Source organism: Spermophilus citellus (genome assembly GCF_964194105.1).
Source record: "Spermophilus citellus genome assembly, chromosome: 10".
In the NCBI taxonomy this organism is placed as follows: Eukaryota; Metazoa; Chordata; class Mammalia; order Rodentia; family Sciuridae; genus Spermophilus; species Spermophilus citellus.
Window position 1 is genome coordinate 115,240,802 of NC_138197.1, and position 16,975 is coordinate 115,257,776.

The 16,975-nt window shown below is 40.0% G+C and overlaps 1 protein-coding gene across 5 annotated transcripts in view; it reads left to right on the forward strand.

Annotated features, from left to right (window-relative positions):
• The window catches only part of APAF1 (apoptotic peptidase activating factor 1), an 85,609-nt gene extending 70,106 nt beyond the window's left edge, over window positions 1-15,503 (forward strand). For 3 of the 5 annotated variants that reach the window (XM_081309981.1, XM_081309982.1, XM_081309985.1), the window contains 6 exons: window positions 5,392-5,511; window positions 5,824-5,949; window positions 6,797-6,922; window positions 9,015-9,161; window positions 13,159-13,273; window positions 15,082-15,503. In XM_081309981.1, the coding sequence (XP_081166107.1) occupies window positions 5,392-5,511; window positions 5,824-5,949; window positions 6,797-6,922; window positions 9,015-9,161; window positions 13,159-13,273; window positions 15,082-15,143 (696 nt within the window). In that variant the 3' untranslated portion in view covers window positions 15,144-15,503. Of the gene's footprint in view, window positions 1-5,391; window positions 5,512-5,823; window positions 5,950-6,796; window positions 6,923-9,014; window positions 9,162-13,158 lie in introns of all 5 variants that reach the window. The other 2 variants (XM_081309984.1, XM_081309983.1) reach the window with 2 other exon arrangements.
• The last annotated feature ends 1,472 nt before the right edge of the window (window positions 15,504-16,975 follow it).

Genomic DNA, 16,975 nt, shown 5'->3' on the forward strand with positions numbered 1-16,975 from the left:
AGCAGCCCCGGGAGCCCAAGCCTGGCCGCACCAGACTCTCCCTGCTCGGTGCCCAAGCCTGGCCGCACCAGACTCTCCCTGCTCGGTGCAGGCTCCGCTGGGAGCAGAGTCTAAGACGCACTTCCCGCGGGCTCCCCAGCTCCGGGCCAAAACTGTTCCAGGAGACAGAGTCCCGCTGCCCCTCGTCGCAAGTTTCACTTGTGGCTGGCCTCAGCTCGCGGTCCCCGCAGGCTCCGCGGCCCTGGGCTCAAGCAGCCACGAGAGCCAGAACCCAGCCTCTCCGATCCCTGCCACACTCTGCTAGGATCAGGCTCCACAGAGGTACCCCAGCCTCAGGCCCAGGCAGCCCCGGGAGCCCGAGCCTGGCAGCTCCAACCTCTCCCAGCTCAGTGTACGCTCAGACAGGGGCAGGGTCAAAGCGCAGTTGCCGCGGGTTCCCTAGCCCCGGGCCAAAACTGTTCCGGGAGTTAGAGCCACGCCGCCCCTCAGCGCACAATCCACTTGTAACTGGCCTCCGCCCGGAGTCCCCGAAGGATCTCCCGCCCTGGGCCAAAGCAACCCGGGGAACTAGAATCTGGCCGCTCAAAGCCCGGCGCCCGCCTTGCCAGGGGTGAGGCCTGAAGAGTATTCTCCTCAGATTTTCCAGTCCCGAGCCTGAGCGATCTGTCTGCGCGACGCAGGCAAATACCAGCCTGGAATCACCTGTTCTGTAGTTGAATGAGCTGAGATCAGTAGAAAACAGGGATGATTGCATCAGCTCTCCATGATGGCGGCTGCTGTCCTCCTCCGTGTTCCGACCGGTGTCGGGAATCGAACTGGACCAGTTCTCTCCTCTGTTTCAAAGCTGGAACTCAGCACTCAGCGCGGCCAGTGTGCCACTGGCAGGAGCCTGCAGAATCCGCTTCACTGTAATCCCTCTCTGGTACCTTGCCGCTAATTAACTCGGGCGCGTCCCAGACTCCATCCACGGGGCGGTCCGCCGACCAGGTACTGCTTCCCTCCGTGCGGAGAAATCGCCTGCGACCAAGCCCCTGCAGCCGAATCCCGCGCGCTGGAATTCTGTCCTCTAGATTCTGGAGCACCTCAATTTCACTGGGGATTCCCACCAAGGTAGCCTTCAGCCACTTCACCTCGTGTTTCTCCCGCACAGTGGTGCAGCGTACTGGTGTGCTGCACTCCCTTCGCCGCCATCTTCCCTTTTCCATTCTCTTGACCTTGCCATTTTAAAAGGGTTTTAGAAGGAAAGACATAAGTGCATATTCAGCTGAAGTCACTATATTCTTTTATTTAGTACATATATTTCTTTTTGTGGCAGTATTTAATTAACTATACTATTAAAAATGGTTTTAGAAAAAAAGGCGTTTTTTTTTTTTGTTTGTTTGTTTTTTTTTTTTGGTACCAGAGATTAAACCCAAGGGTGCTTGACAACTGAACCACATCTGCAGCCCTTTTTTGTGGTTTATTTAGAGACAAGTTCTCACTGAGTTGCTTAGTGCCTCACTAAGTTGCTGAGGCTGGCTTTGAACTCCCGATCCTCCTGCCTCAGCCTCCTGAGCCGCTGGGATTATAGACGTGCACCGCCACGACTGGCTAGGAAAAAGGTCTTTTTATGTTGTGTCTTTGTGGATCCTGTAAAGGTGTAGTGAAATTTGGCTTCAGTCTAGAAACTTTTTTATTTTAGGATCCCATGATGGTCCTTTATTAGCTGTGAAACTCTGTAATAGTCACATTTTTTTCCTCTCCAGATGTCTTTGAAATAGTAAAACTAAAGTGCATCTGATGAAATTCTGTTGAGACATCATATGGTATATAGTCTTTCTATTATAAGTTTTAATTTCTAAGGTTTTATGACCTGCTTAAAGATACCCTCAGCCAGAGGAAAAATACTTTCTACAAATACTTTCAGAATGGGTGTTATTTTTAGAAATACAAGTTGTGTTTTATCTTCTTTTCCTGTTCTGCTCAGAATACTTTTTTACATTTACAGTGTCTTAATGAGTATGCTTCCATGCAGCAGAGCTCTTGGTAGGTATTTCCAAACAATGACTAGTTGAGTTTTGTTTTAGATTTTTTATGATTTAGTAAATGACTAAAAAAATAGGTTTGTTTTGTTCATCGTTGTATCCCCAGTGCCTGGAATGTAGTAGAAATTCAGTAAATCTCTGTTGAGCTGAAGTTATTGCCAAAATTCAAAGAATCAAGTGACCTAGTTATAGCAGAGTTATGAAAATTGAGGTCCACTTTGGTAGTTTTGTGATTATTTACCTTGAGGTAAGTAAATAAAGTCCAAGTAGTAGCCATGCTCACCTGAGTCATTTTATAATTATATATTGACTCTTGCAAGTACAGGAAAATTTTTTTAGCATTTTTAAAATTTAAGTTTTATTTATATAGTTAAAAAAATTCAGTAGTATGTATACTCACAAAAGTTATAGCCAAAGAGATATCCCCCAACTCAACTTCGATGCATTTGACTAATTTGGGGGGGAATGTAACTGTTACATCAAGGTTGATTCAAATGGCATGTTAAGTTTGAGCCCACCAAAAAAAAAAAAAAAAAAAATCACTGTCATCACTGCCTCATAGAAATCTTCTGTAATAAAGCCAGGAAGGCTATTCTTAATCTCCCTTCAGTGACTGTCACATTCTTTGTCACATCTGTGCAGGAAGGTGCCCTGGCTTCTTGATGTGGAGGGCAGCAGTAAGCACCTTAGTTGGGAATGGGCACTGAATCAGGCACAGCTGAGACTGGTAGTGTCTGTCAACAAGGGCGAGCTGTACAAGTGGTGAAGCCCCGGCAGCGTAGGAGGGAGCTAGGAAGTTCCTAGTACAAGTGTTCGGGTGTTTCATGCTTAGTTGCACAGGGTGTCCATCCTTTCTGGTATAGTCTGGGGAGCCAGGAAAGCCGTTCTCACCCACCACCCAGCATATCTCATTGCATTCTTAAAATACTCAAATTTCTAATTCATTCTCATTCGAGTACTCTTACTTCTAGTTCCTTGTCTAAAGCCCCAGTTTGCATACAGGATACACTGCTCCTGATGATCCTGTTTTTGAGAACATGCACCCTGAGCTAGAAAATAGGGAAAGATCTGAGAGCCAGGGCTTGGTGAGGAGGGTGACTTCCAAGAACAGTGAAAGAAGGAATAAAGAAAGAGGAGTAAGAGTTATCATTTCTTTTTTTTCTTTTTGTGGTGCTGGGGATTGACCCAGCGCCTTGTGCATGCGAGGCAAGCACTCTACCAACTGAGCTATATCCCCAGCCTGAGATGTCGTTTCTTCTATAGTTTTGCTTAAGCCTGATAGGAAAAGGCTTAAGGACATTTTTACAGTTTGAACTTCACCAAAAACTAGACCCAGAGTGTTTGTAATAGGCCTACCTCAGTTGGTGGCTGATTTTTCTTTATCTTTTTATCCTTTTGGAGCCCGCCTGATGGCCCACACCTTCAGTGGGCTCTTTGGGCTGACTCTTTGAATACCTTCCCAACCTTTTTCCTTTTTTCTCTACTGTTCCTTCTGCTTCTCCTGCGTTCTAGCCAGATTGAACTATGAACAGGTCCCTTTACTCTTTTTTTTTTCTTTAGAGAGAGAGAGAGAGAGAGAGAGAGAGAGAGAGAGAGAATTTTAATATTTATTTTTTAGTTTTTGGCGGACACAACATCTTTGTTTGTATGTGGTGCTGAGGATCGAACCCTGGCCGCACGCATGCCAGGCAAGTGCGCTACCGCTTGAGCCACATCCCCAGCCCCCCTATACTCTTTTAACATTTTTGTACACCTATACTTTAAATCTAGATTTATTCCTTTTGTTTGAAAAGCCCCTCAGTTTGTGAATCATACTTCCAGACCATTCTTTTAGCCTACTTTGAATGCACTATCTCCACCAAATCTTCTGTAAGGAATAGCTTTTTGATTTCCACATAATTTTTATCTCTACGATTAATTTTTTTTATCTCTACGATTAATATCATCTGTTTTAGTTAGCTTTTTGTCACTGTTACCAAAATACCTGACAAGAACAGCTTGGAGGAGGAAAGATTTATTTTGGCTCATGGTTTTGGAGGATTGAGGTGATTGTTGGCCAACTCCATTGCCCTGGCTTAAAGTGAGGCACAATATCATGATGAGAGGCCCTGCTGGAGGAACGCTGCTCAGTGCATGACAGCTGGGAAGCCAAGAGGGAGAGAGGGGAAGTGTCCACCTCCAAGTAGTCTATTCAGCTACCAGGGAATTAATCCATCACACAGATTAATCCACTGATGAGATCAGGGCTCTCATGATCCAGTCATTGTCTAAAAAGCCCCACCTCTGAACCTTGCTATACTTTCACCACAAGACTTTGGGAGGACATTCTATATCTAAACCATGACATCTAAGTAGGATTTTTTTTTTTTTTTAAGTATGTCTCAGTTTTTATGCTAGACTCAGGTTTCTTTTTTTTAATTTATTTTTTAGTTTTAGGTGGACACAATATCTTTATTTTATTTTTATGTGGTTCTGAGGATCGAACCCAGTGCCCCATGCATGCTAGGTGAGCACTCTACCACTGGGCCACAACTCTAGCCTCTCAGGTTTCTTTTTGATAGGTCCTTGCTTGATTCACATCTGCCTCGCATGTGGCTAGTAAATAAACATTTGTTAAATGAGTTAATCTGAAGTCAAGAATTAACAAGGCTCTCAATACAGTTGCTTTGATTTAGTAAATAAGGGATGTTTTGCATATGGACGTAGCCTAGAAATAATGTCTCTTCTGTTCACTCCTGTGTCTCAGATGTTCTTATGTGCTTATTTTGTGTCAGTTACTGACATTATTTTAATTCCTCGTCCTCTTGTATCTGAAGACCTCTTCCTGAAGCTCCATGTGAAAAATAATGCCCTATTGCTTCTTTCATTTTGAGGCTTGCATCAGGGGATGGCTAAGTCTCTGAAGCTTGGAGACCCTATGACCTGATTTTAAGCTGTTTGGGTCAGCTGACCTTGTTGGGCAATAGGTCTAGCTTCAGTGGAGCCAGAATCTACAGACGTGCCCAGCTTGTGGTTCAGAAATCTGTGAATATGTAATTGGGATAATTTTCTCTGGAAAATTTAATCAGATGGTGAGCTCACTGCCATATTGTGGCTTTTCTCCATCTTCTGGTATAATTAACTGTTCTCCAAGCAACTGAAGAAAACAAATTTTATTTAGGAGAAAAATATTTTATTTTGCCCCAAGTCAAGTTAATTAAACGCAGCTTTTCTCTTTGTAAAATGTGGACACCATATTCCTTGTTACTCCTCTCTGTTTGGAATGCTACAAGGATAAAGGACTTGAACTGAGAGTGCATACTCTCCCTGCCCATCCATGGGATATTATTGAGGGAGGTTATAACAAACTTATTTCTTTGATATTTAGATATGGAATTGGCAATCAGAGGAATATGTTCTTCTGCAAGGCCACCAGGAAGCAGTGAAAGACTTCAGGCTTCTAAAACATTCAGGATTGCTTTCTTGGTCATTTGATGGAACAGTGAAGGTAATTTGAATCTCAGGTTTTTTATTTTTTTCAGTATTTTGCTATTGCAACAATTGTATTTCAGTAGCCAAAAGCACATAGATGTTAAATGGTTCAGTTTCTAATGTTTATATTCCTGTTTTTTTGTTTTTCACTGTGGTCACTTATATCTGCTGCATATATGTGAGCATTTTATACCAAAGGGTACTTACTTAAAGAGGTCAGAACAACTAGTGTGCTAAAACCCATATTTTAGATCCGTCTTATAGCTGATCATGCTCTTTAATACAAAATGTTCTTAAAAGTTTAACTTCTAAGTTTTTTGTTCTTAAGGTATGGAATACTATTACTGGAAAAATGGAAAAAGACTTTGTCTGTCACCAGGGTACAGTACTTTCTTGTGATATTTCTTCTGATGCTACCAAGTTTTCATCTACCTCTGCTGATAAGACTGCAAAGGTATGTCAATAAATTGAAGTGTCTATGCATAAAATTGTACTATTGATTATGTATTATGAGTCCAAATAATGTATAAAACAGGATAGTAACAATTTCTATCTAATGTCTGTTTCATATTTTAGGACAGCATAATGGCTAATCTTTAAAAATGTTTGCATATGGTGGGCTATATTCTAAGAACTTCATTTCCTATATTAACACTTAATCTTCATACTATAGCTATCATTGTCCCCATTTTACAGATGTAGAAACTGAAGTTGGAGAAGCTTATATGAGTTACCCTCAGTCACAAGGAACCAGTAAAGAGTGGAGCCAGTGGGCTGGGGTTGTAGCTCAGTGGTAGACTGCTCGCCTAGCACATATGAGGTGCTGAGTTTGATCCTCAGCACCACATAAAAATAAATAAATAATGCACTAGGCCCTGGGTTCAATTCCTAGCACCATAACTAACTATAACTAACTAACTAACTAACTAATATAAAGGTGTTGTGTCCAACATATATATATATATATGTATATAATTTTTTTTTAATGGAGCCAGTACTCATACTCAGGTCTCTGTCACTCCACAGACTGTTCTTAACTGATTTGTGTTCTTCTAAGTCTAAAGATAAAGAAGGTATGACTTTTGTTCTTGAGTTGAATTTAACTTGAGTAATTAAAGGGAAATTCAGAAAAATTAATAGGGCTGCAAGTTGGAGTTTGGGCATCTCATTAAAGTATATGCACTGCCAAATGTTTCGAACTTCCATTGATGGAGTTTATGACTGAATAGCACTCAATAGGTTTGCAGATGCTTATTTTTGAGTTTGTTTATCATTCCTAAACAATTGTAATTGCCTTCCAGATCTGGAGCTTTGAACTCCCTTCTCCTCTACACGAGTTGAAAGGCCACAATGGCTGTGTGCGCTGCTCAGCCTTCTCTCTGGACAGTTCCCTGCTGGCAACTGGAGATGACAATGGAGAAATCAGGGTAGGCTGTTTGCTACATGAGAGCGCTGCTCCTCTTGGAGCTTGGGCCTGCACTCTTTACCTCATGGGGACCTTTGATAATGGGACAGGGAGGCATAGACCCTGGGGTTCTGGTTGGATGAAGCATTCTTTGTATATTTTTGTGTGTTTGCCTTTACTGTAGGAAGAATTCATTTTGGAGTTAGACTGAGGCATTTCCTACATATGTGAGGAGGCAAATGCCCTAGTTATTTGCAGCTGGTTCTCTGCCATTAGTTTGAGAGTGATTCATCTTAATTTTTGGACTTGAACCAAAGGTTGCTTTTAGTGGCAAAATTTGAGGAAAGTAATTTTGTAAATCATTGTCTGGGTTATAAATGAATTGCAAATTCTGCTGGTTTTGATTGCTCAAAGAAAAGATCTCTTTAGTACTTTACCAATTAGTCAACATTTACAGTGTGGTATGTTGCAGTCTTCTCTCTGCTTTGTTAACTGAATAGTGCAGAGGATCACATTTCTATAATTGGGTGGGCATTGAAGGGCTTCTTACTGAGGTAGAGTCTGCAGGATAGGCCAGATTTTACCATCCTGCAGTGCTTAAGATACACATATAAACTGTGCCGATTTTACTTAGGAAAACGTCTTTTTTAAAAGGGAGACAATCTTCATGTATATGGAAATACAGTGCAATTTGGAAAGTATTGCATGCTATGAGATCAGAAATCACAGAAAAACAGTCAGAGCTGGTGGTGTTAAAAGAATTGGACAGATATGGGGAATTGTGTATATTCGAATGGCTGCTTAGTGATCAATATACATGGAGGATTGAAACTCAAGGAGTAGGCATATAATGCAGACCAACAGGAGAACATGGAATTTTTATGAATAGAGGTAATCAGAAAGGATGTCCAGTAAAATTAAGATTCTCCTTAAGGACTAAGGAACAAACCTTCTATTCTATCCCATTCACATAATGCTCTGCCAGCTGAAGTGGCAGGCCACTGTGGGACATTCCTTGTGCTTTGAGTTCTCATCTTTGGATGAAAGGGCTCCTTTACAAGTTGAGATAGTGTTCCATTTTTCAGAACCCCCTAAAGGAAAACTCTTAAAATTTCAAATGTGATTTAAAAAATTTTCCCTGGTACATTTTCTGAAGAAAATTTTGTTTTTCTACTTGATTATTCATAACGTAGGAACACGATTCATTTTTTTATATATAAATAAAAATAGCTATATATATTTATATCTAGCTATATGTATTATATCTACCTATATATATTATGTCTAGCTGTCTTACTGAATTCTGTATGTTCTTTTCCATTAATTTCTCTTGAATTTTCTAGGGAGACATTTGCTGATTTTTTTTTTTTGGTGGGGATGTGGGGTACCAAAGATTAAACTCAGAGACATTCAGTCACTGAGCCACATTCCCAGCCCCATTTTGTATTTTATTTAGAGACAGGGTCTCACTTAGTTGCTGCCTCACTGTTGCTGAGGCTGGCTTTGAACTCACTATCCTCCTGCCTCAGCCTCCTGAGCTGCTGGGATTACAGGTGTGCGCCATGGCGCCTGACTTCAGGGAGACATTTTCAAGTGATGATTTAATTATTTCCTTTTGTACGTATGCCTCTATTTCTTTTATTATTCTCTTGTGCATTTCACTATTGTGTATTAAGTATCACAGGAAATAAATGGACATCATTTGTAAATGACTGGGTTGTTGTTAAGACTCTAGTAAAATAATCTTAGAATATAATATATGTATTTAGAACCTCACAGCGACTTACATACTTTAGATGTTTGTCAACATTTTTGATGTTAACTTTTGGACTTTTTTTTTTCTTCCCCACTTAGTTTATATGGCTTCTTTTGTATTTCTTGCATCTCCCTTCATTCATTTTTCTTTTCTTTTTTTACGTACTATGTTGGAGATTGAATCCGGGACCTGCACATGCTAAGCACATGCTCTACTACCAAGCATTTGAATCAGTCACTCTATCCTTTTGCTTTGTAAGAATGATCTCCATATATCCCAAAGATATGTAAATATATATTTTAAAACTAGAGAAGCTTCTGGGTAACCCGTTAATGGACTGTGTGTTGTGTTTACATAGATATGGAATGTCTCAAATGGCGAGCTTCTTCACTTGTGTGCTCCAGTTTCAGTAGAAGAAGGAGCTGCTACCCATGGAGGCTGGGTGACGGACCTTTGTTTTTCTCCAGATAGCAAAATGCTTGTCTCTGCTGGAGGATATCTTAAGGTAAGAGTTCCTGAAGGACTGTGAAAGAGAAGAACCACCTCTGCCTTTCTTTCCAAGCTGGTTCCACTTCCTGTTTCTCAGTTGGCTCCTTATAGTGCAGCAGAGTGAAAGGGCAGTTGCCGTCACTGTTTTGCGGTGATGAGACTGAGGTCAGCAAGGGTGCTTTCCTCTGGTCTCTGGTAGGCTTTGGTGACAGCTCTCCTCTCAGCTCACCAAAATCTAGATGGTCAGAATGACTAGCAAGTGGGGTGTTCAACTAATTTTACCTTCCATGTCATTCATTATTAAATATTTTGGTTGAAATTCTTTTAAAAATATTTGTGGAATTTATTTTCTTCAATAACAATCACAACAACAATAATAAAAGCAGCATATTGCTCTATAATTTATAAAATGTGTTACTTCCATCATCTCACTAGCTAGTTTTCTGAAGCCTACATTTTATACCATCCTTGGTTATAGAAGAGCATACTGAATTTTGTGGACATTGTGATTTTCCTGAAATTATATAATTAGTGAGTAGAAGGGCCAGGACTCACACCCAGGTCTTCCTCCTCAGATTTCTGTAGTGAGTTGGCTTCTGAAAACTTACTGGTGGCTCTAGGGACCATGGTTTGAATATGTTGTGGTGCTTCAAGGTCATTTTTTTGGTGCTTGCATCTGTTAATCCCTCCATTCAGTAAGAGTGTGCTCCATGCCTACTGTGTACTCAGGTACTACTGTGTGGTGCATTTGTTAAGTTTTGTTCCTGCCTAACAACAGCTAATAGTCTGGGGAGGCAGGTGATAAATAAAGCCTCTAAAGTGCAGGAGGGGTCTGGCACATGGTTACATGAGGGAAGTGGATAGGCTGCTGGTGGGAGTTACCAGAGGTTCACATGGAGAGGGAAGCTTGAGGGTCTTTAGAATAGCAGTTTACTTCTTTTTAAAAAAATATATTTTTAGTTGTAGTTGGACCCAATATCTTTCATTATTTACTTATTTTTTTATGCGGTGCTGAGAATCGAACCCAGTACTTCACTCATGCTAGGCACATGCTCTATCACTGAGCCACATCCCCAGCCCAGCCTTTACTTCTTAAACGGGTAGAAGGTGATACTATATATTATACTGACCACTTGAAAATTCTATAAGCTTTTCATTTAGAATAGATCCCATATAAGATCTTATGATACTGCTATTTCTTACTGAAAACAGCCAACTGAAGCTGATTCTGATCATCTAGATGTTCCGAAATACTTGAATGAAGTTTTGGTTATATGGGACCCATATCATTGCAATTATCTACAACATAAAACTCTAGCTTATAAAATAAGATAAATTAGGTAACAGTTTTTAGCTCTATGAAAAGATATGAATTATGATTCCTTTACAAGGTTGCATTGGAAATACAATTCTGTCAGTGTTAATGCTGCCTTAACCTACGTCTTTTGGGGCACAACTTCATTCAGTTATCAGAGGATCCCAAGTCATGATCATCACTTGTTTTCCTTTAAGGTAAAGGTAAACGGTAACTCTTGGTTGCCTCTGAGGATAATGCTTAGAGGAGGGTCATTGCTGCCTTGTGTCAGAAGCTGAGAGTCTTGAACTGTATTAGTTCCTGAAAACTGCTCAGTCTTCTGACACCAAGCTTCTAGATACCATGCCATTTGATTTCCTGAGCTCCATAAATGCTGTCACATAGTTGTGAGTCAGGCTTTTAAGGTGTTACAAAGATCAATGACCAGATTTGTGGAGCTCTTGGAGAATTTTGAAATAAAGCAGCAGAACAGGTCTGTGTGCTCTAGGGGTTATGTCTTAAGGCTAAAAGAAACTGTAGCATGTATATTTAGTCTGTATATTTAAGTGATGATCAGGCTGCTTTTGCCTTCTGGTTTGATTACTGGCGTGGTTAAACTAATTATGTTATAGCCCAGCCTGCATCTACCCAGCATGTTAATGAGACTATCCAAAAGCACAGAACAAATTGAAAGTAAAAAGGAACAGCTGCTGTAGTGGCCAAGAAATTAGGCCTTTTGAGTCTGCTCACTTTAAAAAGAATCCAAGCTATTTAAATTGAGTGCCAGTGAAATAAAGTAGGTATACAGTTGCTAAAAAGATTTTAACTTTCAAAGTTACTTCTATTTATACGTGAAAAAATAAGATAGCTTTTACTTGAATTAATGCCACAGAGTACATAATGTTATAATGCAAGAAATTCACATTAATTCATACTCCTGAGGAAAAAAGCTGATCTGAAATGTGGAACACATGGTAAGTGAAAGTGTACCATCATGTAGAGGCAGCAGTGTCATGGTTGGGAGAGTGGGTCTGGGGACAGATTGAGTTCAAAGCCGGACTGTGCCACTCATTAGCTTTGTGACTTTGCACAACATTGTTCCATCTCCTGGTGCCTCAGTTTTTTGTACAGTGGGTGTGACAATCATACCTCATTACAGAGATTTCCCACATACGCTTGTCCCCACACATATGCCGCTTCCCCCACTATCAACATTCCCTACCAGAGATGGTGCATCCTTTGCAATTGATAGACCTGTGTTGACACACATTGTCACCCAAATTCAGTAGTTTACATTAGGTTCATTCTTGGTGCTGTACCTTTTATGGGCTTGAACAAATCTCTAATGACATGTATCTACCATTACAGCATCAAACAGAGTAGGTTTACTGCCCTGAAAATCCTGCGTATGTGCTGCTATTATAGCATCTATTTTTAAAAGTCTATATTAAACTGTCTCCAAGGACAGTGGTCTGTGTTAATAGTGGGAAAGGAAGAAGGGTCACTGGATTCAGAAGCCAGATCCTTCCAACTCTGCAACCTGCCAGGGTCTGGGGTTCAGGTTCTTCTTTCAGAAACCCACTTCCTTATTTGTAAAATGGTGGATTAGGTGATAAGCTATAAGAGCCTTAGACACTGAAATGTAGTGAGTCTCCTCTCAGGGGACAGAATGTCCTTTGAACTCTTGATTACATTGCCAGTTCTGGAAGATTCCAAGTTAGTGCATTCTGCTTAAGTAAGGTTCAACAAGTCTGGTATGTTTTTATCAGTTCCTGTGATTAAAGAGAACATGCATAATCGACTCCATAATGTGCTAAGGCAGAATGCTAGCCTTGGCCATGGACACAAAGGTGGATGACACTGTGTTCCTAATACTCAAGACTTTTTTTTGTAGTACTAGGAATTGAGCCTAGGGGTACTCTACTACTGAGCTACATTCCCAGACCTTGTTATTTTTTATTTTGAGCCAGGGTCTCACTAATTTGCTGAAATTAGCCTCCTGTCTCAGCCTCTCAAATAGCTTGATACATCTGAGGCCTTTGAAAAATATGTTCATTTGCATTGTTTCTTGCCCTTGTTTTAGCTGTGAGATACATGGGTAAGCTTTATGGTCTCTATTTGGTAAATGGATATAAATATTGTTATAATCTATCTTAGTGAATTCAAGGATTGGAAGGGAAAGGAAGCGCCTGCTTCATTTGAGATGCTAGTATTTATTAAATAAATATATAAACCATTACATAAAGAAACTGGGTCATATGTTCTTGAATCACTCCTGGTGGAAAGGAAGATTCTCTAGAGAACATTCTGGGTGTCTGTCTGAATTCCAGTCTGTGACTACAGAGGGGCACTGGAGTGAAAAGAGGGGCAGTCATCTACCAAGACATGCAATCAGGAGAGCCCAGTCCTCCATGAGGAACTCTGTCGCCTGGTGCCTGCAGCTCTCAAGCAGCTGCTTGTTTCTCTAGAAGTGCTGGAGTGGGGATGGAGCAGGGACGGAGTGGGGATGGGTAGGGCTACCTGTGTAGGTCTGAGGCCATCACCAGGGTTGATCAGCAAAAGCCAACCAGGTTGATACTGTCTTCAGCCGTAAATCTTGGGCCTCTTTCCTGCTGTTTGCTTGAGGTTAGGAGAGGGAAGGTGATAGGTCTGCTGGCACTACAAACTGTCAGGTAGTGTAATTACCAATCTAATGAGAATTTTATTTTTTTCTGAACAGTGGTGGAATGTCGAGACCGGGGAATCCTTACAGACCTTCTACACAAATGGAACTAATCTTAAGAAAATACATGTGTCCTCTGACTTCAAAACATATGTGACTGTTGACAATCTTGGTATTTTATATATTTTACAGATTTTAGAGTAAAATGGTTTAGAATTAATGTAAGTTAAAGTATTTTAAATTTTGCATTGGAAAAAAATGATAAACTCTGTATTATCAACTTTTTGTAAAGCTGTGAATTGTTTTGCAGGTTTGCATTCATTACAAGTGTTTGTGGTTGGATGAATAATATTAGTGTAGCTTTTTCCTATGTGAACACACCTTTAATCTTATTTTTTATCATCATCATTAATAATTTGTCCTTACGATGCAAATGAAAATGTAAATATGTACCTTGTTGCACTGTTAGTAAAATTTGTTTGTGATGCATTCAAATTAGTTGTCATAATTGATGAGAATAATTTGAAGGATCTATATTTATTTAATATTGTCATTATGCAGGCTGTGCCTCAGGGTGACAGTGGCCTGTTTTCTGAACCACACTTACCCCCAGGGGGTATAGTTCTCCCAAATACTATCTTGGAGGTTATTTATACTCCTTAAATTTGCTTTAAAAATACTGTGCCTGTGTGCACACTCTGAAACACTTCCTTTAATTAACTCAATAAGTGAGTGTTGGATTTTATCAGTTCTTTCTGTGAAGCAAAAATTATGTGTTAGAGAGTAGAATTCATGGGTTTCCCTTTTTCTCCCTGTAGCTAAAGGCAGCTCGCTGTAACTGGACTCTAGTGGTCAGTATTGAGTTGGGTGCTATCCTACTTTCTGTGGCTTTTTTACTTCTTAAGTAACTGAACTTGGCCTTTCTTGATCTTCACTTTATTCATTTTAAAGCTGTTGTTCCCTAGTTAAATGTTAGTAAATCAGATTAATTGAGGATGGAGCAATTTTAATCACAAGTTTTAATAATACTTTCCTAAGAAATGTGAAATAGTAAAGAATAATTTTCTTCTAATTGCATTTTACTTTTAGGTAAATGGCGTTGTTAGAGCTGTTTTCTTTGTGAATTTCAAGAGACTTCTTTCTGATTTTCTGTGCAGTTCTAGAAGGGTCACCGTGACTTTGGAAGATTTCAGCTTTTACCTTTCAGCCAACCTGGTTTCCTCCCATCCCTCCTTCCCTCCCTGCCTTCCTTTACTTTCCATCCTCCCTTGTACCATCCCTTTCTCTCTCCCCTTCTCTGTGAAGTTAATCAGGAAATGCAGGGCTTTTTTTTTTTTTTTTTTTTTTTTTTTTTTTTTTTGAGATGGGGCTTGCTATGTTACCTGGGCTGACTTTGAACTCCTTGGCTCAAGTAATAATCTTCCTGCCTCAGCAGAGTAGCTGAGAAAAATAGCTTTGGACATGGAGAAAGTTCACCAGCATCTATAGCTGGCTATTTTTTTTAACCTCCTGATTAGGAACTTTAACTAAAGTTTAAATCTAAACGTTATTATGGGCATTGGACGAAAATTTATAACAGATGTGGTTTTCATATAAAAGTAATCAAAATTCAAAGATTTTTTTTTCTGTTACAGAAATAATAAGTCAAATGAATATTAGTATATAATAGTAATATTAATATAAGCAACAAACCCATTTCTGCTGGTGGTGCATATTAATAGATGATGTGTGGATAGAAGGATGTGTTTTAGATTAGATATTCATATATAGCATTTGCGGAAACTGTAAATACTACAGTGAATAAAATCTTTTACATTATTAAGGAAGTTTTTTGTGTTTTGATAGGTTGAGGAACTAGTTTATAGGCTTACTGTGATTTAAGCAAATGTGATAAGTGAAAAGTCTTAATTTTATAAGAAATTTTGGTAAATAATGTTTTGCTTAGAATGTCCAAGTTTTAATTTGATTTTCATGTTTAAGGGCTCATCTCATCTATAGCTCAGAATATGAAGAATCGACTTTTGGAGTTAAAAGCCACTTGACTGCTAATGTATAACAGCAAACATCAACTTTTTATGTCTTGATTGAGCTTTGTCTTAATATTTAAAAGAAACTAAAAAGGAAAATGGGAAGATGAGATAATGTGAGGAAAGGAGACACCTGTGACGTACATTGCAGCTCGTGGAGTTGGTCATGAGGGGGATTCGGTTGTAGTTGCAGATGAACATTTTTAAACATTTTCCCTGATGTGTTTTTTGTATGTGAAAATACATTGGACTTTGTATATGTAAAGATTTTTTTATATTGAATGTTTTTATATTGAATGTGTATGTTTTGAAACCTGTTACTTACATGATTTTTTTTTTTTTGCCTTGGAACACATTTTAAAACATGAATTTTTTAAAAAAATTATAAAAATAAAATTCCTAGAATTTTTTGGAAAAACATTTTGGCCTATTCCAGACTCCTTGCTTATCTTTATCTGTTGATTAGAAGACTAATGTGAACGATAAAGCTAATCCATCAACCTTTCCATCTAAGCCTTATTAACTATATGTAAATTCAATTATATCAAATTTTCTGCATGTCTCTTCAGTGTGTGTCTATGATGGTTGCTGCTCAGTGAGCTGGCATGAAGAAGAACCTGTAAAAAAGAGAATTCATTTATTCGCCCACTCATATTTTTCACTTATTCATTGAACAGTATTCATTGAGATCTACCGTGTGCCTGGCATTGGTGTAGGTATTAGGGATACATGCGTTAGGAAAACAAAATAATGCTGCAGTTGGGAACTTATATATAATATTACTATTATATACTAATCTATAATCAATTACATGGTATAAATTCAGGGGGAGGGTTATGGTTTTCGATGGAGTTGCAGTGGTGACACTGGAGTACAGACCTGAAAGAGGAGAGGAATTGTGAGCCATGCATGCATCTGGAGACAGTGCCACAGAGAGGATGCAGCACGTACAGGCTTTAAAGTGTTCCAGGAACAGCAAGGAGGCTGGTGTGGCTGGAGAAGAGTGGGAGGAATACAACAGGAGTGGCAGGCAGAGAGGAATCAGGGCAGCACTGAGCATTACCTCCCCGGCCCTGTAAGGACTTTTGCTTTGACTCTGAGATGGGAGCCAGTGTAGGAGTTTGAGCAATGGAGTGATCAGACTTAAACTTGATCTTCGTCACTTGGGACTCAGTTGAGAGGGGGACAGGGAGACCAATGAGAAGTTTTTGTAAACACGTGGACAGAATGAAGTTGGGTCAGATGAGGATGGCAGTAGAGGACGTAACAAGTGAATTCTGGATATATTTTGGGGGTAAGAGTCAATAGGAATTGCTGATGGCTTGGATAAAGTTTGAGGGAGAGGAATTGCCACAGTTTGGAGTCGTTCCCAAAGGCCCGTGTATTAAATGCTAGGTTACCAGCTGGTAGTGCTATGGGAAGTGGTGGAACCTTTAGTAGGTGGGGCTCATTCAGGTCACTTGTGGCCTGCCCTTGATTGGAACATGGGGACGCCAACCCCTTCTTGTCTCTTTTACTGCCTAGCCATCGTGAATGAAATGATCCTCCTCTGCCACGTGTTCCTACCATGATGTGCAGTGCTGTCCCAGGGCCAAGCAACCACAGGCTGCAGCCATGAGCCCAAAAAGCCTTTCGTCCTCTTGAGTCCATTTACCTCAGGTGTCTGTCTGTTTTTTAAATTAACAGCGATGGAAAGCTAACGTAGAAAGTTGATATCATGTGCGGTCGTGGTTGTGACTGTGTTTGACAGTGTTGTTTAGGATTGTTTGGAACTGGTTTGCAGGAATTTAAACTGGGAAAGTTTGGAGGAACCGGCTGGAGGAAACCCAGAGTGCTGTAAGAAGAGC